This window comes from Copadichromis virginalis, linkage group LG11, assembly GCF_057382275.1.
Source record: "Copadichromis virginalis isolate Kocher_CV1m ecotype Utaka linkage group LG11, C_Virginalis_male_GT1.1, whole genome shotgun sequence".
NCBI classification, from domain to species: Eukaryota; Metazoa; Chordata; class Actinopteri; order Cichliformes; family Cichlidae; genus Copadichromis; species Copadichromis virginalis.
The window spans coordinates 32,219,540-32,247,192 of NC_140628.1; the positions used below are offsets into that span (position 1 = coordinate 32,219,540).

The 27,653-nt window shown below is 38.4% G+C and overlaps 1 protein-coding gene across 4 annotated transcripts; it reads left to right on the forward strand.

Annotated features, from left to right (window-relative positions):
- The first annotated feature begins 630 nt into the window (after positions 1-630).
- On the forward strand, positions 631-27,653 carry bcan (brevican). Of its 4 annotated transcripts, none has more exons than XM_085472050.1 (15): positions 631-818; positions 9,753-9,835; positions 12,379-12,786; positions 14,964-15,138; positions 15,572-15,699; positions 16,828-17,121; positions 17,343-18,215; positions 18,875-19,615; positions 20,958-21,200; positions 22,206-22,310; positions 22,422-22,580; positions 24,132-24,214; positions 24,389-24,533; positions 24,648-24,830; positions 26,446-27,653. In XM_085472050.1, exons 1-15 carry the CDS (start codon positions 814-816, stop codon positions 26,559-26,561), a joined length of 3,741 nt encoding a protein of 1,246 aa, XP_085328176.1. In that variant the 5' UTR covers positions 631-813; the 3' UTR covers positions 26,562-27,653. The 4 variants fall into 4 exon arrangements, with proteins under 4 accessions (XP_085328176.1, XP_085328178.1, XP_085328179.1 ...); XM_085472052.1 differs by having other exon boundaries at positions 20,961-21,200; XM_085472053.1 differs by having other exon boundaries at positions 12,394-12,786.

Consider the following 27,653-nt stretch of genomic DNA (forward strand, 5'->3'; position numbering starts at 1 on the left):
TTGTTCCTCCCCCTAGTGGCCATAAATGTCAATTATTGACTCTTTAACCGTCGACGCTATGGGAGAAGAAGAACATTTAATGTCATGCTGCAGTGGGGTGAAAAGAGGTAAGAGATGAATAATTGCATGGTGTATCACGTGAAGTCCCGCATAAGTAAGGTATGATTCCGCTCACCCGATTGAGCCCTAACTATAAACCTTATCAAAAGGAAAGTTTTAAGTCTTAAAAGTTGAGACCACACTTTATATGTCAGGAGAACTATTTTAAACTTAGCATATATTCTGGAATTAGCAGGGAGCCAATGACGAGAAGCCAGTATTTAAGAAATATGACCTCTCTTTCTTGCACCTGGTCACACTCTCCCTGCAGCGTTTTGGATTAATTGGAGGCTTTTTAGGAAACTTTTAGGGGGGGAAAGATAACACTGAATGACAATAGTCTTATAGATGTAATGAATGCATGAACTAGTTTACCAGCATCAAATTATGGGCTATGGGGACGACCCGCTTATGATACTGATGATAAGTATCCTCATTTGTTCATTCTTTAGCAGAAGGAGGAGGAGGAGGGAGTTCTTGGGCTTTTAAAAGTGCTCACATCCCAGTTTCTCCTCTCTCCACCTCCTCTCATTTTGGTGGCGGGGAAGGACGGGAGTGAAAATCTCTACTTCTCATCTGCAGTCGCTTCAGCAGTGAGAGACTCCTGGAGGAATTTCGGTCGGGAAATAGATACAAACACCTGCACCTGTGCCGAGGCTTCTTCGAGAAGAGACGCCGATTAATTTCTGCAAAACCAAGCCGAGAAGTCTAAACATGAAGTAAGTCCTTTATATCTGTTTTGCGAATTTCATTAGTGTAAAACGCGCTTTTAGGTTTTCGACTTCTTTTTGTGCCGTGTTTGATATTTGTTTAAGCCTCTGACCTTGCTACGCATGCATTTTATTTCGAAACACCGTTTGCATTTCTATGGAACGAATTTTTGGGATCGTTACACTTGAAATGCCGAACAATGAGTGATACAGCTTGGTAATACAAAGTAGTGCGCTAACAGCATCACTTAACAACCTCAGCATCACAACGTTACCCCAGAGATGTTTAGTGATAGCATGTGCAGAGCTAGATGTAATAATCGGATGTTGTAAAGAAAAAAGTAGTGATAGCACAATTTAAAAATAGGCTAGAAATAGAAGGAAAAGAATCAGCACATTGTGCATCAGGCATCAAAGGTGAAATGCCCATCTTGCAGAATTACTTGTTTTCAGGGTTTTGTGTCTTATATATTTAGCCAAATTTGTTATCCTTATGTTGCACCTGGTAGATATAAATATATGTAACCTGTAAGTAAGTAAGTAAATAAATCAATTATGGCACACAAAAAAAGAAGAAAAAAGTATAAGCCAGTGGAAATAACTGTGCCATTAACATGCAATCAATACCTTAATAGAAATAAAGTTTTAAAAATTTATTTATTTATTGATGTATTTCCTTTTTTGTTATTTTCTCTTTGGAGAAACAGTTTCAAAGTTAATTAGTTCAGGTTTGAGATGTGTTTTCTCCTCATTTAGCTGTAAAAACGTCACATATATTCAACACAATGTACAAGTGTATGCATCAATTTTCAGTGCTGCATCAGAAATTACAAATACAAAAATACAAAATTCAGCATTTATGTAAAGTGCTGAATCTTGGGTTTACATTCACACTCAATGAGAAAAGTTTGAATTGTTACCTGGTTGTTATCCTGCAGCTCTCCACTTTTGTTTACTTATACAGGCCTTAATTTGAATATTCATATAATAATTGAAAATACCTTTCTCTATAATATAAGTCAGCTTGCACTTGTTCAGACAGCATCACTGAATGTCTTTTCTTGTCAGTCTCATATATAGGAATTCAAATAGGGTATTATTATTACTGTTCCACATGGAAAAAACTTTGATTTAAACTTGGGCAGTTAGGTGAACGTTTGCAATCGGGAAAAGAAAAGCACCAGAACTCATGCAGATCTACTGTTTATTTTAGGGGCCAATTTACATATTAACAAACTACTAAGTTCATTTTCCAAAGTCAAACCTTTTCGATAACTAAAAAATAAAAAGAAACAGTCCTTCATTTGAATTCTGTGTAACCAACAATCCTTTATACAGAATCTATTTCTCATTCCAAATTCTGAACATCTAAAGTGTACAGTATCATAATCCGTGAACTTTTTTACTTCTGTCTATTCATCTTCTATATGTGAAGCCTGATCCAGCGGTTTAAATTTAGAGGTTTCAGTAGATCAACAGAGTTCTGGAAAGACAATTTATAGCGCTGTTAAAATCCATTACATACTGATTCACATACTTACACGATCACAGACCATATTACGCACTGTTCTTAAAAACCTGTTGCAGAGAAATTAAGACCAACAATTTGATCTCTGAACATTGCAGAAACTCATCAACTTTAATTTGATATGCAGATTGCTCTGCACATATGGGAGTCACTAAGAAACTTATTCTTTTGACCTTTAAATGTAATGTTCACACATTGCCTCAAGGAAATGGCTGCTATACAAATGGAATTACTGCATCTGTACAAACCCAGCACATAATAGATTTTAGAGAATGTAACAACCCTTCCATGTTTATATAACCACTTTTATGTAAGGACCAAGGTTTGACTTGGCTAATCTGTTTGTATTGATCAGCTTTACTTTATTCTAGAATCGTAAAAGGCATCTTGGTGCATATCTGATCACTTCCTTTCATTTTTTGAGTGGATATGGTAAATGTAATGTAAATGTTGCTGTTAATTTCTATTTAAGCATGTGGCGAGTGGAGTTTTCCAATAGGGTAAATTTTAACTCAATCAATTAGTTGTGGGCTCTCAGCAACAGATGATACAGCTGGCTCTCTGTGGGGGCCATAAGCAATCAGGTCATTGTGTTCACTGCCCTTTCCCATAACTTCAAAAGGTGTTGCTTCTCTAAAGCAGCAGCAAGTTTCTATCTCTTCCAAAAAGTATATAATGAAACCAGTGCTGTTGTTTTTTCTCACTTTGTCTGAGGCATAAGCCCTTAAAACTCACAGCAGATCTGCCTAATCGGCTTGTGGCACACAGACTACAACACACTCACACACACAAACTCACACAAGTCTAACGGCTGCTGTAGCTAACACCCAGAGACTTGTAGCTTATGGCTTTTGTCACTGCTTTAAAAGTTTTGCCCTCCAGCGCACAGAGTCAGCGGCTAACAGCTAACAAGACATGACTGCTGCCTGAGGCTGCCTGGTGAGCTGTTCCAAATCATTCCTGTGAACGTAACATCTCTCTCAGCACTCAGTCATGCTGTATGGAGCCTCTTTCTTCTTTTCTGCCTCCCCTATTCTCTTTGAGGTTTCCCTTGCTTCCAGCCCTCCCTGGCTGCTCCTTGCTTCCTGTCAGATTGTGTCTATTCGGGGTAGGAGGTGGGGGTGTTCAGGTTGCCCCTGGTGATGGGCAGGCTGATCCATTCTAGGTGGTGTGATGTGGGACTGGTGGGATGGGGTGAGGATCTGCCGAGGGGCGACAGGAGTTTACTGTGGGGGTCCTTTCTTAGAGAAAATGGAGGGGTACAGTGGAGGTCAGGTTTGACCAATGATGGGCTGGCAAGTAGTTTTTGAATCCATTCTTAAATCTGAATGACAGCAGCAAAAAGAGGCAGTTTTAGACTGTGTGGTAAAAGGCTTTCGGTGCTACTGAGTTCCTTTGCATTTATTAATTTCGAATCCTTTAATAAAAGTACTTATAAATTCTGTTTAAACTTCTTCTTTTTTCATAATTAATTTTGCCTAATATGACTTTAAAATCTGATGTCAATTAGCATAAATATATATATATGAAAATACTTTTTAAAAAAAGTGACAGTAACTTTAAACTGTACACAAACTGTGAACAGGTTATCATAAGTTCAGCAGTAACTTACTGGAGGCTAGATAGCAGTAAGATACTGTAAAAAAAATGTTAACACGTTTTTAATATGTTTTTATTTTTAATACAATTCTTGGAAATGAAATTACAGTACAATGAAAAAAATTTAAAGCAACTTTATTGTAAATGCTATTACAATAGGATGTTTTTGCTGTAAAAATACAGTAGTAAAATATAGATTTTACAGTAGTAAGATAGACATTATATATATACATGAAATAACAACCTCTAAGTTGGTTTTGATTGTATTACAACTCAAGGTCCTAGTGTCTTTCAGAAGTGTAGCTTCTTCTACTGGTCACTAAAGCACACATACCACAGCTTTAATATGATTCAGTAAGAGAAAAAATTGTTTGATCTTCACTATTGTGTAAATTCTGCTTACAGCTTTGATGCTAACTAACATAAGTAGATTTGCATGTTCCTTACTGTAAATAAAAGAGCTAAGGAAAGCTAAATCCATCCATCCCCTTTGTACTGCCAGTAAAGATCTGGGTCACCGGGGCAGCAGTCCAAGCACAGAAGCCCAGACCGCTCTCTCCTCAGCCAACTCCTCCAGTTCTTTTCGGGAAATACAAACTCTTTCTCCAAAGTGAAAACGATCTGTAAGGGTGAGACTAAGACACCTTTTGGAAGCTAATTTTTACCCCTCGTATCCATAATCTTATCAGGCTGGAGCACTGATGAACTTAAGAGCATCACATAATTTACAAATATCTGAGGCAGTATTCTAAGACCTAACGCTCAAAAAAACTACAAAAAGTGAAAAAGTGTGAAATAATTCTAAAAATTGTAAACTTAGCACTGCTGTCATAAACCTTTAGTGTGTCAAGCTTAGTGTAATTCTAAAGGTAGATTTTCCTTGAAATTCACAATGACAGAACTCCAATGTCTTCTTTTTTGCAAACACTTAACTGTGGTTGATGCTCTAAAGATGCAGTAATGCAGTCAACCCGTTTACAGAAATGTCAGCATGTGTGCTGCACTTAGCTTTCTGCTGGAGCATCAGCCCTCTCATCACATCCTGGGTAAAGTGACAAATGGGCCAAACTCTCACAAAGCTGGTGCAGTCCTTAAGAATGTAGTTCACCCCCTCTACCTCCCTTCCAGCCTCAAATGACCTTTCCTGGCATACTTAGCGGTCAAACATCCTCTCTCTTGGCCCTCACTGCATTTCCCTTAAGGTGAAGTCACTGACTATTCAGTCACTTGTGATGCCTGACTTTGCACTTCTGTTGTTGACCAGAATGCATCCATTGCCTGGCAAAAAAGAGCTCTCTCTCTTGTTATTTCTCCTTCACTCTGTGTGTCTCTATAAACTTCATGCCCTGTGGAAATGTGGTCATGGTGGGAGGCTACGCCCACAGAGGAGCTGAATTATCAAGTGAGGGAGACAGATAGCTGATAGTTTGCAGAAAGTTTCACATCAGTGTGACCTGAAGATGAATAAAATGAGCATGGAAGATGCAATTACTGTCTTATTTACTCAAGCTTGTTCAACTATTATAGAAGTTATTAATGTTAGAATTTGAAATGATCTTAATAAAATATCTCTTTGTGTGAATACTTATGTGTAAGAACTTCTTCTTCTTCTTTTGTTTTTACAATATTTTCATATTTGTATGCTGCTTTTTATTCATTGATACTCTATGTGAGACATCTAAATCTCTCGCGTCTCAGATTTTATCAGCAAGTCAAGCTAGCTGGTGTTGTGCTCATTTAATAAATCCTAGTTTTGTAGATGAGATGTTGACATCCTAGTTATATTAAAAAAAAAAAAAACAGCAACCAGTAAGATTGTGGGTGAAATTGGAAATGCATTTGCTTTTGACAGCCTTAAGGTGTCATGCAAAGTGTTCTGCTTTTGGTTACTTTGCTCATCAAATGTGGGAACTCTTTAACAGTAACACTTAGTAATATTACATATGCAAAATTCCCATTGATAGAATTGAGTTCTATCTATTTGGCCAGGAGATATTGAAGTCAGCCAGTCAAATAAGCTAATTGACTAAAAGGTGTCAGACATCAGACATCAGCATTTCATTTGTGCAACTATGTTTAAACTTTTTAAGATTATAGCTGGTAATCAAGCAGACAATCAGTCCACATATTTATTTTTTGTAAAAAGTGCAATAGTTGGTGCAATAGAATAGACAGAACTGAGTATCGTGCTTCGTAATTGGCATCGACACTGAAGCCAGCCCAGGCTTCAATGCTGATGCCAGCGACAGATGGGATTTCTTGAGGAGCAGCTGTTGGAGACCCTCTTTTATAGTGATGATGTACGCTAAACAAAAGCAGGGGAAGGGACCGTGTAAATTCTGTGGTAAAATATTAAGTTGCATAAAATAAAAATACTCATGTAAAATCAAACTTGTTTGAATTGTCTAAATTACATTTATTTATTTTGTTACCCACACCTTTTTATGTGCTGAGCTGTACTTTGGTAATCTTTATGTAACATGTAAATGTTTCTCAAGGGCACTCTTTCTCATATGACAAATTTTTAGTGAATTTCACTTTTCTTTTCTTTAGCCCGTTCCCATTTAAGTTTAGTGGATATCGGTACCTGTCAGTCTAAATCTCTGTTCGGTTAAATTGATTTGAACGGCCAGCTTTATCCCATGTGGCATTTCTCCCTTCAAAGCCTTCAAAGCCTTCATATTTGTCCATTATAAGAGCCTTTGAGCGATTATTTATTAATCCTGTTTTGATTAGAAGTCTGTCTCTGCTGAGACTATAAAACAAACTTCAGTTTCTCTCGTCATCACGTGTTTAATACTCCTTTCAGTCAAAAGGAAACGTTCACTGACACAACTGTCTGATTCCAGAGTTGCACATTCATCTTCAGCTAAGGCAGACAGACAGTCCACCTTCTTCTCCTCTCCACAGGCAACTTGTAAAAAGAGCTTGCATAAAAGATCTAAGAGTCTGAATGAACCATTTACTCTCATTCAGCCTCATTTATTTCCTCCTGTTGAACCTCTCGTTAATGCAGACCCACCGGCGAAGTGTTGTCAGGTTTTGTCCCCTGTGGGAAGGAGTGACCTGCTCGGTTTTTGCTTGGTTGTGGTTGAATCATCTGGCCAATAATCTGCCATCTGTTGATAATTCTAACTAAAAAAAAAAGAAAAAAGAGATAGAAGAGGTTTTGAATTTAATTGTTGCTTTTTATTCTCAACGTAGCTTTAGAAATAAATTACAAACTCATGAAGGTTTTTCTTTACTAAAAAACAGATTATAAGACTATTTTAAGTCCTAAGGCCACAAGCTGTTACAGTAGAAATTAAAGTATAATCAATAACTGACTGAGTTTTGGTCTTAACTTGCATGACGAGTTCTTGAGGAAAGAATGTAATATTATAGCTCGGCAGCCTGTCTGCAACTCTTCGTAATATAAAGGCCTTTTCCTCTTGGATAAAAGCCTTTCACACTTTGTTTGTTAGTTGCCATTGTGAAGAAAAAGCAGATAGGAGATAACATAAAATGGTGTAACATACCCTTAGGACTACCAAAAAATACAACAAAGGAAAACAGGACACCAAAAGCAAAAGACAATATGCTCAGGGTAACACAGGTGCTAATAATGGTAACTCTAGTTAAGTTGGAGGTTGGGTTTCAGTCTGACCCTCCGGGGAGTTTTCTAGAAATCAGAATTCAGCTCACACTCCACAGCTCCTGAAGTCTGACTCACAGCAGCCACAAAGCTCCAAGGACACACAGGCAGTCCTTCTCTCTGTCTCCTACACACACTCAGACTCACACACAAAAGCGAAAACACCCGGGTATGTTTGAAAAGCTAGCTTTATGGGAACATTCATTCACATAATACATTGCATAGCCCCTTAAAATAACCTTAACTATCACACCTAACAGTCTAACCGTGACTTGAAAAAAAGTCTGTTAAAAATTGATCCTAACTTTAACCCTAAAACCAAGTTTTAACTCTCAAACAGGCCTCGAAAGGGTTGTGAGAAGGTTGCCATTGTAATTGTAATTTGAAGACTAAACTCACATCAAGCTCAAACTAAGAATAAGAATGATAATTGTACACACACACACCCACACATACAAGTTCAAAATATTTACCCAATATAACTAAAAATTAGTAACACAAACAACAGTGCTGATGAAAATATTTGATTGTGACAGCCGGTCACGAACAAACTTGTTCATAATTAATTTATATAAAAATTTAATCTCCACAACTACTTGTTTTAATATTATTTATCATGACTCAAGGTTGTGTTTTTTTTCTCAGAACACCTGGGTGTAGTTTCCCATGAATATCATGAGCTAAATAATAAATAAATTTGTTCTGTTTTTCTGTATTTTCTGATTCTATCCACAAATAGCATGATTCTTTTTCCCACATAGTCAATAGAAAATGTAGTCAGAAATTGTAAATAATGGTTGAAGCATTTCACTAAATGCATGGCTAACAGCTGAAAATCATTTTCTTAGAGTAAACAAATAAAACTATTAGTTATAAACACAATGAATCTGGCTAGCTAAAGTAATGAAAAAAGCTGGAAATCATTAACTAAAAGTCAGTAAGGTGAAACAGCTGAAGCTGTTCTATCTCAGTGAATCATTATTCTTGGAGAATGCATCACTGAAGTATGCAGGCCCAGTCTTAGCCTCTCGTGGCTTTTAGTTTATTCTTGAAGGTGTTATTTTAATAATATTATAAAAAGTCCTTTGTGTTTCCTATCTGCAGTGTTCTAAATTGTATCTTTTGTGGTTGTATCAGCATTACTTTTGATGGCTACGCTCATCATTCTCTCATTTTTTCCTGCAAAGATGCTCATGTTATCCGCTCACTGGCTTTATTAGACAGTTTAAACATGATATGAAAGCAGGTGTCACTACCTGTCTGCTTTGAGTTTGATGAATCTCTCAAATCAGTGCGTGTCTTTTTTATTCTCTCCTTAGTGAGACACTCATATTTGCAGATACTTGCTGTCAGGTGTTGTGGAACAGCAGCTGCAGCTGTCTACAATGTCATGAACCAAGAATGCTTAAAAAAGGATAAAAGTAGTGCACTCTAAAAAGTTGCCTTCAAGTTTTTCAGTGAGGCTGCATTATTGGCACAAGAAGTCAAGTTCACACTGTTTTGTAGTTCTTTAAAAGCTGCATTTCAGCGGCTGACATCAAAAGTGTTTGACCCTTTCAAAAACGGGTGACTGCAGTTGTCATTTTTAGTAACAAATAAAAACCTAACAACAAACAAAATAGAAACAAGAAAGAAAACTGAAAAAGTGTCAATGTTAAAAAAAAAGGCTTTTCATCGGCTTGTGAAATTGAAGTTACCAAAGACATGCAAGCACCTAAGTAGCTCTGAATGTTACATCATCCAGAGAGAAGAGTTATCTGTTTTTACTGTTGTTGTTGGGAAGCCTCAGTGATGTATTTTAGCAGGTTTTGGACAAAAATTGAGAAACAAATGATAACATGTAAAGCATTAGATTAATTCACAATATTGTAACACAAAAAATATGTTTTATTTGTTTTTATTAAGAAAAATAATGACAATAATCCTTCCTGTGACAGAACCTTTGCTTCTTTTGCACTTCAACTCATCATTTATTTTTTTTAATTTAATTAGAATTTTTTCTTTGTTTGTTTGATGAAAAGGGATTTAAATTTAATGCACTGGGTACTATAACTGAAAGTGAAGATAGGGTATTAGGAAGTAGTATGCCTAAAAGACATGTTGTTCAAACTGGAGAACTCCTTGTCATATTCAGGTTCACACATTATGTCCCTCTGTCTCCTTTCTTGTCTTTTACCCACAGGCTGGATGTGCCTCTGCGTGCGCTGCTGTGCGCCATCTGTTTCTTTGTCCTGCTATCGCCCTCTACTTCCCTCCATGAGCCTGGTATGCACCTCTCCCTTTCTATCTCCGTCACTTTCACCACTGCCATCCACTACTGACATCCACAGCTTCATTAAATCACACCTGACCTCTAACATTTTAGGGCAGTAGGGTCCTCTTAAATCATTTGATGTCATCTATTGTTTTTGCTGACATGCACCCTGTGGAAGCCATGCTCAAAGGTATCTGAGTGTTCCAGCTAAAAATCAAGGTTAATTGATGCCGCTATGTAAATGTAGCTCTTTCGTTGTGTCAGCAAAAGAATAAGAAAATTAAAGAAAAAGTAATCAAATGGCTCATTTTGTATATCAACAGGCAATCCCTTAACTTTTCATCTAGTACCATCATCAGGATGAAAGCTGTAACTGTATTTAGCTAACATTAGATTTTGTTGAAACATCATTGTGTCTACGTTTAAGAGAAGTGGCTGAGCCATGTTTGTGTGTCCCTAATTTATATAATATTACTAAAACACAAATATTTACACAATTGTCATCAATGAATAGTATGTATAATAACCCAAGAAGTAGCTAATTAAAATTGACCTTTTATGCTCATTTCTAGTTTCATTTCTTTCTTATTCTTGGGCTCTTCTAGAGTAATTTTATGTGATTCACATTTCCTTCTGCGTTTTGGTGCACACCCTCGGTTCATCCACTGTCTGACAAACATGAATTAAATGTAATGTCTCCCTCTCTTTAAGTCAACTTTCCTCTGCTTTGGACACCGACACTGTTATTTAAAACCTCAGCCATGTTTCATATTTTACCCACCAGAGTTTGATTTTGAACTTACCAGTGACTGAATCACATCATTGTCCGCAAACATCACAGTCCACGGAGACTCCTGCCTGCCCACATCTGTCAGCCTGTCCATCACCATCGCAAAGAAGAAAGGGCTTGGAGACAATTTCTGATGTAATCTCGTGCTAACCTGAAATTCATCTGTCACTCCTATCACACACCTCAGCACTGTCTCACCGTCCTCATACATGTCCTGCACCAACCTCAAATACCTTTCTGTCACTTCTAACTTCCTCACACAATACCACAGTTCCCCTCTTGGCACCCAATCATATGCTTTCACTAGATACGCAAAGAAACAGCGCAGCTCCTGTCAAAGCAAACATCACATCTGTAATGCATGAAGCCATATTACCGCTCACTGATCGTCACCTCTCTGCTTAACCTAGCTTTAACACCTCTGTCACATATCTTCATGATATGGCTCATCAACTTTATCCCATCTGTAGTTATTACAGCGCTGTACATCACCCCTGTCCTTGAAAATCGGTACCAGTTCACTTCTCCACTCCTCAGGCATCCTCTCACTCTCCAAATTTGTGTTCAGAAATCTGGTTTAAAAGTCCACTACGCTCTCTCCAAGACATCTCCACACCACCACAGGCATATCCTCTGGACAAATCACATTCCTAGTTCCAACCTCTCCAAAGCTGCCCTCACTTGCTTTGTAGGAACCGTTTTTTCCATCTGCCTTATTCTCTCTCTCATTTTCATTCCTCAGTTCCTCAAACGACTCCTTCAACACTCTCAATACACTCTCTTCACTTGTTAGTATGTTACCACCTATATCTTTAATCATCCTAACCTCTGGCACATCCTTTCAAGTTCAGTCTTTCTATCTAGCCAAATGCTGCAAGTCTCTTTCTCCTTCCTTAGTCTCCAGCTTCACATACAAATCACTATAAGCCTTTTTCATTTTTTTACCACCTCTCTATTTGCTGTAAACCACAGCCTCAAATTACTCCTTCACTATCCTACTTTTTCTTTGCCAAAATCTTCCATTCAATGCTTATCTGTACTTTCTCATTCCATCACCAAGTCTCCTTATCCACTTTCCTTTGTCCATAGGATATACAAAACACCATCTTGGCAGCTTCCTTCATCATGCATCTGGTAACTCTACCATATCGCCCAATTTCTTCCTCCTTGAATTCCCTGCAACATTCTTCCTTCTTCAACTTCCACCATTTCATCCTTGGATCTACCTTCACTCACTACCTCTTCTTCCCGTCCAAGGTCACCCTACGCCTAGTTACATTTCCCCCCGAATCCACCTTGAAATACGTGTTCACTACAGCCACATCACTGCTCTCTACTGCTTCAGTGGTAGATAATGCAAATATGGTGGTAGTGAAGGTGAATGAGTGCCTGGGGTCAGCCGGTGCATAAAAGAGGTGAAGAAGAGAGTGTGTCAAGGGTGATATGTGACAGAAGGATAGCAGCAAGTGTGAAAAAGGACAGTTTAGAAGGTGGCAGTGAGACCTACACTATGATGCATAGTTTGGATATGGTAGCAAAAAGACAGGAGGTAAAACTAAAGGTAGCAGAGTTGTACAGTGACCAGATATGAATGTATATAAGGGGCATCTCAGGTTGAGGATTTTAGAGAGAAAGTTAGAAAGGCATGGTTGTGAGGGTTTGGATATGTACTTAACACACAAACATGACAGTGGTCTTGACCTTCTCATCTGATTCTTATAAAAAATTAGAGTGCATTACAAAAGGTCGCTTGTTACTTTAAAGCTTGCCTCTTCTCAGATGATTCGAAGCTTCTCCATGTAACCATCCCAGCCACCCAACCTGTGTTTGCGGTGCTCGGTGGCTCTCTGACTTTACCCTGCCTGGTGTCTCTGGCACACCCGCCGCCATCCCCCTCTACCAATGGTCGCCACGCTGTGCTGTCTGTCCCCCGGATTAAATGGAGTATCCTGAATCATGGCATGGAGACAGAGATCCTGGTGGCCCGTGGTGACAGAGTGAGGGTCAGTGAGGCCTACAAGGAACGGGCCTCTCTGTTCAACTATGCCTACTCCCCCGCTGACCTCACCCTGCGTCTTGAGAGCGTGAGGCAGAACGACACTGGTTTTTACCGCTGTGAGGTGCAGCAAGGTCTCGAGGATGCTAATGATGTTGTGCAGGTCAAGGTCAAAGGTGAGACATATATATATATATATATTTTATCAGACTGTCAGTCAACAACATAATATAATGTGGTCAATAAATGAACATACTAAGAATTTCCCTTTTAAAATTAAGCTACACTTAAATTGTTTATGAATTAATGGCCATGGACCAAATACTATGAACATGTGCAGTGAGTTCGGAATCATTTTAGAAACTTTACTCTTAGCTGCTTTCACACAGTGAATAACACGCAAATGTAATTTCTATCAATGATAGTCGTGAATCTATTAGAAACTGACTTATTTATACATCTGATGGTCAAGGTTTTGCTACTTGAGATTTAAAACATCTGTTTTTATCTGTTTAGCTGTGAAATGTTCCTACTGTTAACAGTATAATGATAGATACTACACAGATATACCTCCAGCATCACTTGTCCATGAATGTTGTTTTCTGGGCTAAATCTGGTCTTTAGTCTGAAACACTACAGGGAACGATTGAATTCAACATAATTCCAATCATTTAAGGCTAGAATCAGGTTAACTTTGGTTCAGAGGTGAAAGTTTAGCAGATTTGGAGTTTATATCTAGCTGTTATCAAGAAATGTGTGCACGGGGAGTTTATTTAACAGGCCTGTAGTGGAGTTTGACTTTATGTAAAGAGATGTTTTCAGCGACCTGAAAGTTTTTCACCTTCCCTTTTCAAATAAATATCAACATTCTTTTAGATGAATGGCAAAATCTCCTTCAATGTCTTTTTAGTGCATTTTGCTGTGCGTGATGCTTTTCAAAGCACAACTTTTTTACACAGACAAAAAAGCAATGCGTGCCACCTTTCGTACTAAAATAAACAGAGCGAACCACATCATGTAGTTATTCCACAAGCAATAATGTCACAATGACTTAGTAAAATAGTGAAATGGCCTTGCCCAGGTATGAGTGAGTCGGTGGTGTAAGTCAGGTGTGTCTTGACTCCGAGTCAAAGAAAAGTGTCCCAGTCAATACGATGAAAAGGAATAAGGTCAACCGTTCCCTAAAGAACAAAAGAAAAGCTGCTGTTTCTCTCCTGTTTCTGTATCAATAGTATGCACAGTTTCAGCATGTGTGATGAATGACTTTGCCCTCTCAAAGCAATACAATATGGATATTCTGACCACAGTAATTTGTGAGCTAATATATCAGGCTCTGAATGCTGGTTTCACGAAGTTTGCATTAAATAATGACAAGAATTCCATTGTATTGCTCACTAAGGTCACAATAAGGTTGGGCTGTTGGGATGTAAATTTAAGGAAATAAACCAACTTCTTCTTGTAGTTAACAGAAGAAAGGAATTCATTTCATATTCCATTTAATTAATTTAAAGGGGACATGAAACACTACACATATAAAGGATAATATACACCACTGAGCCCTGCTCTCAAAAACCGACATAGATGTAATGCCGGATTAAAGCTGGAAAAGTCCTTGAAGCCAAAGTTTACTGCTGTCTTCTGTCAGTAGGGGACGTGACGTCATGTGGTTGAATGGTTGGCTGCGGCTAATAGACTTACATTAGTCCTTGTTTTCCACTGAGGTATTGATTCTATCACTATTTAGCTTAAACTAAGTCTGTTAGCCGCAACCAACCAAACACATGATGTCATGACACACTCACAGACACAAGATGGTCGTAAACATGTTTTTAAAACTTTAAGCACTTATTTCTTAAATCCAGCTTCACAGACAATGTTACACCTATGTCTGTTTTTCAAGAGCAGGCTCAATGGTGTATATTAGCCTTTATATGTATAGCGTTTCATGTCCCCTTCTAATATACAAGACGAATCCCAATCACGGTGAATACAACATGCAGCCCATCTTTTGTTTAAGTGGTGACATTCTCAGCAGGTAGCCAAGCAGCATATGCTCAGCTGAAGCCAATTACGCTTAAATATACTTATGTTTTGGAACAGCCACCGATGGAGTAATGAAACCATTACAGGAATCTTAAAGCTAAGTCAAAAGATTAAACTGCAAAGTGCATTCTATCGCAGTTAGTTAAGTTATATTTTTTTTATAATTTTATGATTTGATTTTATCATGTTGATAATGTGCTCTGCAATAATGTACTTTTCTTTGTGATATCTGTTTATGTGAGTGCTTGTTTAGTACTACATGTTTTACAAGATCTGCACAGATTTCACAAAGCTTTTCTTTTTTTTGCAGGTGTGGTGTTTCACTACCGCGATGCATCCAGCCGCTACGCTTTTACCTTTGAGCAGGCTAAAGAGGCTTGTGAGGACATCGGGGCTGACATCGCTACCCCAGAGCAGCTACTTGCTTCTTATAACAGCGGATATGAGCAGTGCGATGCAGGCTGGCTCTCAGACCACTCTGTGAGGTGAGGACCTGAGAGGACAGGGCACATTACTTGGCAATGTTTGGCCTTTTAAGCATTTTATGTGAATTAATTCAAGGTTGTTTTCAGCGTACATTTGCAATCAATCCAAATCCTTTCTTCAGCTCCAAACAAACATCAGGCCTGACATTGTAGATTGACTTGTTGTTTTCTATGTAGAAAAAAGAGCATTTAGTGTAGAGGTCAGTCATTCGGGGGATGATAGTGCTCCACTCAGATAGCTAATATTTGATATGCTCTCCACATTATAACACAGAGATTGTCAAGTACCTGAGAGTCACTCATCTGATCTCAAACCAGACATTTCAGCTCTTCAAGACCTACTCACAAATGTACTTACACAAGTGCCATGTTTAGAGTGCTGCCATTAGAGAAGAAGAGGTGCTTCAGTGATGTTTGGCATTTCCATCCACAGATACCCCATTCAGATGCCAAGAGAGGGCTGTTTTGGAGACATGGATGGCTTGCCAGGAGTGAGGAACTATGGACTATTAGAGCCCGATGAGCTATATGACGTGTACTGCTATGTGGAGAATATTCATGGTAATACAACTATTAAAAACTTGTAAAATGCATTTCACAAGTTTTTAATGTTAAATGTATTTTATGATAAAACCTGTGTCTTATTTTTGTACTCTTTTTGTATATTTTGTCACCAGTTTTAATAACTGCAGATTCAGTAATATGATATGGTTCTGTGATGTGTTAAATGTGTAAAACCTGCTTGTTTCTTTCCTTTTAGCATAAAAGCGATTTCTATGATTAGTAACAATTTATTTTTAGAGGATCACTGGGGTTCTCAAAACTTTGGTAAAAACTTTTGCTAAATCTGAGCAAGCATATCGCCGCCTAGTTGCACTTAAAGCATGCCTTGAAACCCTTAATGATCAAAAATACCTTTATGGCAATTGCCCGCTTTATTAGACATAGTATGTAAAGATTAGTGGTGTGCGGATCTTCTTCCGATACCAACAATTTATGTTCTAGAATCGATTCTCATATTAAAATATTCATATTTTAGTACTTTGGGGTAAATTTGTAGTTTTTCATCAACAGGAACACAGTGAAAAGAAACTATATCATTCAGATCGTCTAAATTGGAAGGAACTACTTCTTACACCTTTCATAGTCATATGCGAAATATGGCTGTATAAATGTGTTACAGCCCCTGTCGTGCGCACTCGCAACAATAGCTGAGCGTAAACTGATTTATGTGTGGACGTATTTTACCGCCACAAACAGCCAAGACATGGTTTGCGATATATGTGGCAAGACAGTGAGGTTTTGTGGCAACACCACTGACCTCGTCAAACACCTCAGAGTAAATCATATCACAGAATATGATGAGCTTATGTTGAGTCGAACTGAATTTCTATATGATAATTCTGCATTATTAAGCAATAAGAACAAGTAGTCTGATGTCCTGTAATCATTATGAAGCTATATTATTATATTATTATTACAATTACATAATACAATTCTATATTGTATTATGAAATACAATGAAGCATTAAGTTTTTGTACAGAGTATCGGTATCAGATCAGTATCGTCGATACCACCCTGAATTTTACTTGGTATCGGATCGGAAAGGAAATATAGTGGTATCGCACATCACTAGTAAAAATGTAGCAAAAGTAACATGTCAACATTATTGTTTCTCTGTTTGAAAGGTGAGGTGTTCCATGGCTCCACCCCCCAGCGTTTCACCTTTGGTGAGGCAAAGGCCTACTGTCTCAGTCATGGTGCAGAGTTGGCCACCACTGCTCAGCTTTATGCAGCTTGGAATGACGGACTAAATCACTGCAGCCCAGGGTGGCTGGCAGACGGGAGTGTGCGGTACCCCATTGTCACCCCTAGAGAGCGCTGTGGAGGTGGTGAACCTGGGGTCAGAACCGTTTACAGATACAGCAACCAGACGGGCTTTCCTGAGACCCACTCTCGACATGATGTCTACTGCTTCAGAAGTAAGAGAGCAAGTCGTGTAATTTCTATTTGAGTTTATTCTGTCCCCTCAGTGCCGGTGCTTTTGTAGGTAGTTTCATGGATAAAAGGACAGAAAAGAAATATAGCTTTATTACGTAAAATTCAACTTGGTATTTTACATTTATTGCCATGAAGATCCCAGTAAACATAAGGATATTGTGAATTCAGTTTTTTTTTTTTCAAATTATGTTTCTTTCTCCAGGTGATAATGGCCCCTACACAGATTCTCCCCAGGTTTTAGCCACTGAGCCAGAGGATATTGGCCAAGATATTGTTTTTGTAACTACGTCCTCGCAGGAGGATGTCAGCAAAAGTGAAGCAATGACAGATGGAGTTGCCCAGACTACAAATCCAATAAAGCAGGGTACTGTCGATGCTCACTCAGTGACAATATCACAATTGACAGCAGACATTCCTCAGACTGCAACTCCTCTATCTGATCACCAAGAGCACATGTCCACCAATGACACTTGGGAACTGGTAAAGAAAGCCAACTACCCTGAGTCCTATCAGCCAGCACCCGAAGAGGATCCAGACACAGATCACGAGGAGTCGTATATAATTTCATCCCCTTCTCCAAACACAGATAATGTAGTTACAGTTGGTTATTACTCCATTATACCCATAACTGATGTGGCAGATCCAGAAAGTGGAGAACCCACAGAGCATCATATTTCTATGACTGAAAATCCAGATGTGCCAGTTAGTAATGCCACATCTGGAGCTGATGAGGTGCATCAAGAGTGGGATTTACCTGTTTTGCAAAAGGACCACACTCCATATGTCCCTGAGGAAAATGCCTCAGTGACTGAGCTTGTCTATGTGAGCACCTCTTATGATGCTTCAGAACAGCCAGAAGAAGCCAGCACTGGTACTATTGAGGAGATATCAGTGGCAATGACTTCACTCCACATTGAGGTAACAGATGTTCTTGCCACTTCACCGATGCCAGCTTTTGCTTTTGATAAAAGTACAGCTGATGATTCTCCAGATGAAGAACAGGAGCATTCTGTGACAGTCGATTTGGACACCACTGCCATAACCAAAGTGGTCACTAAGTCAAACCTTGATTCAAGTAAGTGAGATTTAAATGTGAAATTTAGCCCATAAGACGGGTCGTAGTGCCGTGATTAGCACTGTGCCTTCACAGCAGGAAGGTTTGAACCCTGGCTGCAGTCATTCTCCATCTGTGTCTGGGGGTTTCTTCCCAAAAGTGTTAACTAGTGATTCTAAAACTAGCCATGGATTAGATGTGGTTAAATATGTAAAATATAGAAAAAATAGTACATGGTTAAATAAGAGCTGTAGTTTAAATTGTTTGATTAGTCATTCAGAGTAAATGGCAGTCTATTTTCATTAAGAGTTACTCTTTCTAGAGTTTCTAGAGTTCTAAAGGTTGTATATTTCATCTACTGGTAGAGATTGTGTGTGTGTATGTTGTTCTGCACACTGCTACATTATTTCTGAGCACCATTAAATGGTACTGTCAGCCCACCTGCCTGTCCACATCTGCATCCAACAAAAAGTTGCCCAAATGACCCACAGTGACATTATGTATATCTTAAACACAATTTTCTGTCTAGGCCTGTAAACGGTTTTTATATTTCCAATACCCAAAATGCTACTTTTCTTTGCTACTTTACTAGTTTTTAGCATTATACCATGCATTGTGTTTCCCCATTATCAGTCTAAATTGCTTCAGAAGTGTAGAGATTTTTTTGTTTTTGTTTGCAGGTTACGATCCTACTCAAGCCCACTCAGATGTAACGGAGTCCTCCATCCCAATTGAGCATAGCGCTGAGGAATTGAGTAGCACTTCAGGAGACGTGGCAACAGATGATCTGGCAGAGCAGAGTGGACACAACCCTCCAACTGTAATCTCAACTGCGGAGGTCATCACTTTCTCAGACGACACAGGCCTCAGCATCGACGCTCCTGTTCTAAAAAACCAACCTGTCTTATTGTTGGGATCCCCAATCTCTGCAACCTTATCTCCTCCTCCTGTTGAAGTTGAAGCCAGTTCAGAGATAATAACCTACATACCAGAAAGCAACGTTTCATCTGGGGCTGAGCCATTGGACGACATTCAGGATAAACCCGAAATGGAGGGATTAGGAGACAGCTCAGTGATTATCCTCCATACAGCCCAAAATATCACAAATATTGCACCAGAGGAGACCGATAAAGATGTCACAGAAGGACCAGGTAAATCGTCAGGAGAAAACCCAGAAAACTCAGGGGACACCAATTCAGAAGGAGTTAATGGTGATGCTGGCACGAATGCACCTCATTCAGAGATAAAAATCACTCTGATCCCTCATTTAACACTCACACCCAATTGGGAACCTGAGCTTTCTCCTGCCACACCACAGGAGTCTCGGTCTGATCGAGAATATAGCGCTGAGCCTCCTGCTGCTCCTGAGGAAACTGATGATGCTTCTAACGAGCAAGAGATCAACACCGGGACCATTAATGGTAAAGTTTAAAAGGGTCCGACACCCCTTTCTAACAAATAAATGTAGGGCGCACATGTTCCCAGTATGTGTATTGTAAGTTTTAGCTGAAGAAACCATGCAGATCATTCATAAACCCTTGTTTATAGGCCTGTACCATCCAGTTTTTGTTGTTGGGGTTTTTTTTAACATGTTTTTAGCTATAACTCCAAAAGAGCTGCTGTTTGTTACAATAACATCTCTGTCAGACACAGTAGAGCTGCAAACGGGAGTAACAGCTCCTTCAGTTGACTGTGAGTCAGTTGACATTGATGGAAATGGTAACCTTTTAATGACGAACTTTTACTTTTTAAGTGACCATTGTATGAAATCACTGTCATTCATAAGTCATGTGTGAGACATAGTATTATTATAGAAAAATGGAAAGCGGCTTCTGGGTGGTTAATTAGACCATATGTCACATTTCAGTCACAAGAAACTAAGAAAAAAATGTAGATGAGAAAACCTCTATTAGAAGAGATCAAGCAATGTTCTGCTCTGACAGTTCAGATACTGGCATTCATGTGGATGTGACTACTGCATATGCCACTCTATCTAAGCATCAATGAACCTTAGGGTCATTCGTCCTTGGTAACATCACTCTAACAGCAGGACTTTGTGCCCTATTAACCTATTAAGCAAAAACTTGCAACCTGCTTCTTGACTTCTTTTGGCATATCTTCGGCCTATCAAGGTAATGGCACACTTAAGATTTTCCATTTTCTATCAAAATAATAGTAAATCAATGAATCTTCTGTTCTTTTCAAATGTCCTCCAAATACTTGGACCCAGCTTTGCTCGTTCAGCAAAAGCACAGCATTTGACATGCTCTGGTGGCTGTAGCAGTGAAGTAACAGTGGCAAACTGCCTTAGTTTGTCTTTCATTTATGAGTTCTTGCTTTTCAGGCATATCTATTTATGGATGGAGTGCTGTGCTTGCCACCACAGCTGCAAATTTTATTGGTCCACAGATATGATTGCTGATCCAAATGAAAGAAATCAAAGAAATATTATTTTCTCATGTTTTATGTGTCTTGACACATTGGGGATACCTAATTATGCACACAACAGTGGCAAAGTAGATTGTGAATAATATGTCTCCTCTAAAGGTCTTAATTAGATACTTCACAAAAAATATTTTGTTTATCTAACAGTAACCTCTTCTACCGTCTTACATAGTGCGTTGTACTGAAGTCTGGACATATCTGTTTCTAATAAGCCACATATTTATTTACTCACGGAGAGCTAGACAACTTACACAAACTCCAAGAAAGTTGTTGTCTGATTTTAAAATTAACTTGTGAACATGTTGTGAAATGTCTCAGCAGAACATGGATCCCATGGTAGTATGGAGGTGACCGGCACAGACGAGCCTTCAGTTAAAATATGCACATGGCGTCCTGAAGAGGAGGAGATCTCCAGCTCAGCACTGACCACAGACAACAGTGATATGACTATCATTGCTCCCACCATATACCCTGTGTATTTTGAAGGGAACGAGCAGACTGCCATGGCTGCCTCCCTGCCTGCTGCCAAAGTTTCAGCTGCAGGACAAGGAGGCTTTTCAGGTATCTGTACTCCAGAAAGAAGTGCAAATAGAAACAGCAGCTGATGCTTATCAGTGTTTTGGGAAGAGTAAGGTGTGATTAGGAAAATGCCAAATGTGGAGTTTTATTTTATACTGCACAGAGGGTTAAACTGTAGCTTCCCGCTTGCTCCCGGTACCAGGGGCACTGCGGCTCAAGACATATTGCGATATATATCGTGCATTGTGATAGAGCCCCCCAAAATATATCGATATTAGATTTTCATCAAATAGCCCAGTCCTATACTGCTGGTTTAAGACTTCAGGCTGACGCAACTCAACGGATGGATCAGTTATTAGTTTAGATTAGATTTGTTATTTACATAATTTCGTTATTTTAGTGTAAAGAACAGCCAGGTCATGTCATCACGGACTCATAAATCCCTTGAGTTGATTTTGTTGTAGTTATAGTTCAAATATTGTATTTCATGTGTAAGTCTGGAATGAAGGATGTTCTTTCTTAATGTGCAGGATCACTTCAGGGAATTAAAAATGTTAGATTGTTTTTGTTTTTTTTTAAAAAGAAACCCATTTTTAAAATGACATTAAATGACTTGCAATATTAAAATTTGACTAACAGAGTAAATACTGGAAACTAATTTGGAGAAACCATGTTTGAGGCAACAGCTCCCTCTGCTGGTGTGTCTTTGAAGGGGTTTTACATTTGAAAATCAGACAGCCTACTAGTCAATTGAGCAGTTTTATCTTTATAATCTGTTCCTTTTTTTAAGTGTATTTTGAGTTTTTAAGCAATAAGTTGTATAATTGTCAATAAAATAAGACACATATATGCAATTTTATCCCCATTAACATAGAAAACAGCTGGGAAATTAATGTTTGTATACATGGACTCTGACAATTTAATACAATGAATAAAGTATGCAGTTTTTTTTAATTTCATAAATATTAGTTTCACAGATACAGAATAATGCACACATCTGAAATATTTCTGGATCTCTGTTATAACTGTCATTTCTCATATCTACAGACTCCTGCTTGGAGAATCCCTGTTTGAATGGAGGCACTTGTGTTGACGGTGAATCGTTAAGATGCTTTTGTCTACCTGGTTATGGAGGAGACTTTTGCCAGAAAGGTATAGCACCATAAAATACAGATGTACAATCTTCCAAACATAAGCCAACCTTTCTACTTATTCAGACTTAATACATTTCTTGATATTTTTCTGTCCTTTCTTCTGTCTCAGACCTGGAGATGTGTGAGCCAGGCTGGGAGAAATTTCAAGGATATTGTTATCGTCATTTTAGCAAGCGGCAGAGCTGGGAGGCAGCTGAGCAGCACTGTCGGATGTGCGGCGGGCATCTGCTCTCTGTCATGACTCCTGAGGAGCAGGACTACATCAATGGTAAAACATGACTCAAGTGACTCATATGATTATCAAAGATTTTGTAATCAGGAAGCAAAAACATCATTTGACTGCACGAGTTAAATGTTACTTCTTGAAGCTGAAGAAACGTCAAGTATATCACACAAATAATGATGACAAAGTTTTAGATTGTCTGTATATTTTTAATGTTTGCACTGGGTAATCTTGCAAAGCTTTGAAATACTTACTTGAAAAATGCAATTCATGTCTAAGAAGCATACACTGAATTACACAACATTAAAAAATAAACCTGTCACAAAAAGTAAGAAAGTATGTATTTGGTCATTTATTTCTTTGTTGTAATAATGCTTTGTGGCAGTAAGTCCTATACAGTTGGAAAACCTGTTTATTTCCCCGCATGTGTGGGTTGAGCAGCAGAGTTGAGTATGAGGGTTGCTCCCATGAAAAACTTAATGGTACTTGTTAAGTTTAGTTACTGAAATAAGTACAAATATTTTTGTTCATTTGTTTCAAATGTCCGTAACCTAATCGAGGTGGAGAAACGTTGGTAGATGCTGGCACAGTGGTCAGTAATGCATAATATATTTTGTTCTCCACGCATAAAATCTAAAATTCATTGTAAAAAACAGTCACATTCCCAATCAAAGGACAGTATGAATTTTGTTGTTTCTAATAGCTGAGTTCTCTTTGGGTTTTGTGCAGTTGGGTTTTGTGCCTTGCCATGCAGAGGCAGGTGTCAAACCAGTCACTTTTCATGCTTCAACATGAGTCAAACTGTTAAAAAATGAAAAGTCATGAGTTTGTTTTAGGAACGAGACGCTGAGATTTTCTCCAGACAAGACACAACAATAACCTCTCGTGTCTTTCATCACTTGGAATTTGTTTTTCTTTCCAAGAACATGGCAGTGACTCACAGCTGCTGTTGGTATTTTGTCTTGCTAAGGGGCGATGACATCGTTATCTGACATCGCTGTGGTGGCGGCTCCTTGTGCTCGGCAGGCAGTGGGCACTGATCCTATTAACTGATACTCTTATGTAAGGATGTGAAAAGCAGCCGGCTTCCCAAAACAGCAGAGAACTTTAAAGCAGGAATGTGTACCACAAAAGATTTTTTTCTTTCATAATTTTCTCACAAAACATACTTTAATTCAAATTATTGTTGCTGACAAACAGTTTAAGTGTGAAAATATATTAGTATATTGTTTACATGCTGTGGATAAATGTTACATTGGGAACATGAAGCATTTTTTTTATCACAACAAAAAGTTGTGATGCTGTGTAAAATGTAAATAAAAACAGAATGATTTGCAAATGTCATAAAGTGCATTATTCACAGTACAACACAGAAACAGCTGGACAAACATAATTTAATTAGGTTAATTGGCAAAAGGTGATTGGATATAAGACGAGCATCTTAGAGTGGCAGTGTTTCTCAGAAGTAAAAATAGGGTTTACTAATTTGAAAAAAAAAATGGCAACAAACAGAAAACTGTCTACAAATTGTCCTAAAAAAGTGCAATGACTTAATAAACAATATATATAATACATATATTCTTATGCTAATTTTAGAAAAATACAGAGAATATCAGTGGATTGGACTAAATGACAGAACCATTGAGGGAGATTTCCGCTGGTCAGATGGAAACCCACTGGTGAGTTTTATTAGTTTTGACCTGACATGTTTGAGATTCAGAGGATTTATCAGCTGTTTAACATGATTTTCTTACATTTGGTTTGTTTAGTCACCTGATTTATGACTGTGAGAATGAGAGCACAATCAACCAGATTACTATGTAATTTCAAATCTGCTCACTTCTCTTTGTCAGCTCTATGAAAACTGGTACAAAGGGCAGCCTGACAGCTACTTCCTGTCTGGTGAGGACTGTGCGGTGATGGTGTGGCATGATGGAGGCCGCTGGAGCGACGTGCCATGCAACTACCACTTGTCATACACCTGCAAGAAGGGCGTCAGTGAGTTCACCTCATTTTAATCTCCCCTAATTCCTTCTTTTTTAAACTCCTTTTCTAAAAAAAAAAAGAAAAAAAAAAGAGTAAAGATCTAAGACTCAAAGTGGTTTCCAACAGCCTCCTGTGGTGAGCCCCCCCATGTTCCCCATGCCAAGGTGTTTGGGAAAAAGCGGTTGCGTTACGAGACAAACACCAAAGTGCGATACTACTGTGAAGAGGATTTTGTCCAGAAAATGAATCCTGTCATTAAATGCCTGCCAGGTGGCCAGTGGGAAGAGCCTCAAATTACCTGCATGCCAAGTAAGTCCATCATATGTCTGAGCATGATTAGTTACACCTATTACTATAAAACAGTCACGTGCTTCTGCAATGTAATATGTGACTATAATGTAAATTACATACAAAAGCACTTTTCTGATATATTTTTTTTACCTAAAAGCCTTACAACAGAATATCTTCAGATATCAGATCAGTGAAATATTGCTCTATTTTTAGTCCCTAAAAAAGATATTTTTTCAGTCTGAGTGAACAATATAATAGAAAATCAGACATGCATGTATTGACCTCTGTAGTACAAGAAGTAACGTGACATAATGGCCAAGAGTGGGACTAAAAGAAAGTGTCTGCAGGTGTTAAGGTGTACTGAACATACCAACTTTGGGCAAGAAAGAATATCTTAGATTCAGCTGAGACTGTCCACTATGAGTAGGGATGGGTATTGATAAGATTTTCACGATTCCGATTCCATTTTCGATTCTGTTTAATGATTCGATTCTTTATCGATTCTCTTATCGATTCTTTTTAAAAAAGGAGAACACTAAGGTCGAATAGCTTAGAACTTTGTTTTATATCTTCTCTTTGAATAAGATAGAAATTTAGGAGTAACATGGCCTTACAAACCCAACAGTGAGATCTTAAGAGATCCAGCCTGTGGCTCTTCAATGGGGTGTCACAGGGTCCCCAGGAAAAAAATTGTAAATGTAAAATAATAAAATAAATATTCTTCTGTAGCAATAACAAAGTATAACATAAATTATTTTGTAGCAATTACACAAGAATATCCAGTAATGTCCCTGCCTACAATTAAACACATTCACTTACCGAAAATCGGGGGCATCTGCTGTGGCAAATGGGTGCAAGCCTTTAAGCACAAACTTAGTCACTGCTCGGTGACATTCGTCTATCCTGGCCTGAAAGGAGACGCTACCGGTAGACTGCAGCGAGAACTGCCAGCATCTGAGCCAGACTCTGTCTGTCTCTCTCATCATGGTCACCTAAATGCACAGTAATGGCAGGTTTTGTAATAAGGCAGATCGCGCTAACATAATATGCACTGTTAGTTGATTATTTACCTGCCACATTAACGGGAGAGGACGTGCAAACGTTACCGCTGCTGCTGGGTTGAGATTCACGAGTCCGGAGCGGAATTAAAAACATGACATTCATTTAAGGTCATCACGTGTTTTGTGAGCAAATGCTTTTGCATATTCGTAGTGTTTCCTCCCTTAAATGAAATATCTACTTTACAAGTATTGCAAGTTGCCCTGATGTCATCCGTTCTCGTAAAGCATAATCAAACTTTTGAGCGTTTGAGCCGCCATGTTTCCTGCCAGGTAAATGATGCTCCGCAATGTGGTGACGTCATTTGGGGCGACTGGAATTGATAAGGGAATCCTTTGCAAAAATGGCAAACAATTCCAAGGAATTGAAACAGTGGGACCCGGTTTTTGATACCCATCCCTAATTATGAGGCTGTAGGAGTGTCAGCTGAGTACAGGAAGCTCATTTATACAAAGATTATAGAGAGCAAACTAATCTAAAGCAGCTTACATGGAAAAAAGTCCTAAAAATATGGTAAATCAGTCTTTTAATCTCTGCAATCATTTCTTTTTTCCCTGTTTCCTTACACATTTAGCTCATTCAGAAGAAGAGGACCTAGTTACCGTACATGCTGAGCAGCGCGAGGAGGCCATGGGTACAGCCACAGAGAAAGCAGCCCCGCTCTACTGGGACATTAACTGGAATGTTTAAAGCCACCCTGCCTTATTTAAAGCAAAAATCAAACATTCCTTCTCCTGTTTTCACACTTTTCTTGTTTCTTATAAGTTAGTCCTGCCCAGTTTCTGCATTAAATTGCCCCGAATAAAACAAGTTGCTCATTTTAACATCATCTCAAGGTTACAGTTCCTGCAATAATGGACAATTCTGGAAAAGTGCTCTAATCTAAATATGCGTTTTACAGTGTTGACCAAAGCGTGTCTAAAATGTTTGTGAAATCAAGGAAAATCTGTTCATATTGTTTAAAAATGCAGTTCGATCTAGACATGCATGGAAAAAAATATGATTCCCAGAATAATTTTCCAGTGAACCTTATCAAAAGATAAAGTAGGATCCAACACGCATTTTGGATCAGTAGACGACACTTTGGTGCAACAATCATCCGCCTCCTTTTTTGAATAAATGGGTTTCTGTTTAAAAAGAAAAAAAAATCTATTTTTTGCTAGCGTATGTATGGAAGAAATACATTCTTACTTTTAATACAGAAGGACAACTTTTAAGCAGGTGGACAACTTTTATACAAATCAATTAGAATCAGTTAGAAGATGAGAGATCTGTTGTATAATTAGAACAATAATTGTAGATTATGGAAACAATTAGGTCTTGCGTATCTATGTATGATGATTAGCCTGTAATACCTGAAATACACCAAATCAAATGGAAACCAAGTACCAAGTAGATGATATAGAAAGATTTTTTTTGACCCAAGCTGTTAATACGATATGGGCGGCTAAGAGATCAAGGAATATTTATGAACCAGTAACTGTAGCCAGTTATGACTTAGTAACACTGTTACTGATGTAACTTACTTTCACAATCAGCCGTTCTGTAGCTGGCCTTTGTTGTGTTTTAGGTGACGATAGCAGACATTGAAATCAACCTGTTGACAATGTTGAATTCTTGAATTTGACTGCTGCTACCACACACTGTAATTTTAACATATTTGTAACAAACTGCTGTTCATGATAGTTTGATGAGTTTCTGATAGGTGTTAAATGTAGCAAAGTGTGAATTGATTGTCAGCATCAGCTGGTCTGACATTCACTAAAATCTGTTGTTCTTACA

Bases quoted from the DNA above. Each gene is read 5' to 3' on its own strand.
- bcan (XM_085472050.1), top strand. The intron at 12,787-14,963 runs GTGAGACATATA...TTTTTTTTGCAG, and splicing joins TGTGCAGGTCAAGGTCAAAG to GTGTGGTGTTTCACTACCGC. The intron at 19,616-20,957 runs GTAAAGTTTAAA...GAAATGTCTCAG, and splicing joins CAACACCGGGACCATTAATG to CAGAACATGGATCCCATGGT.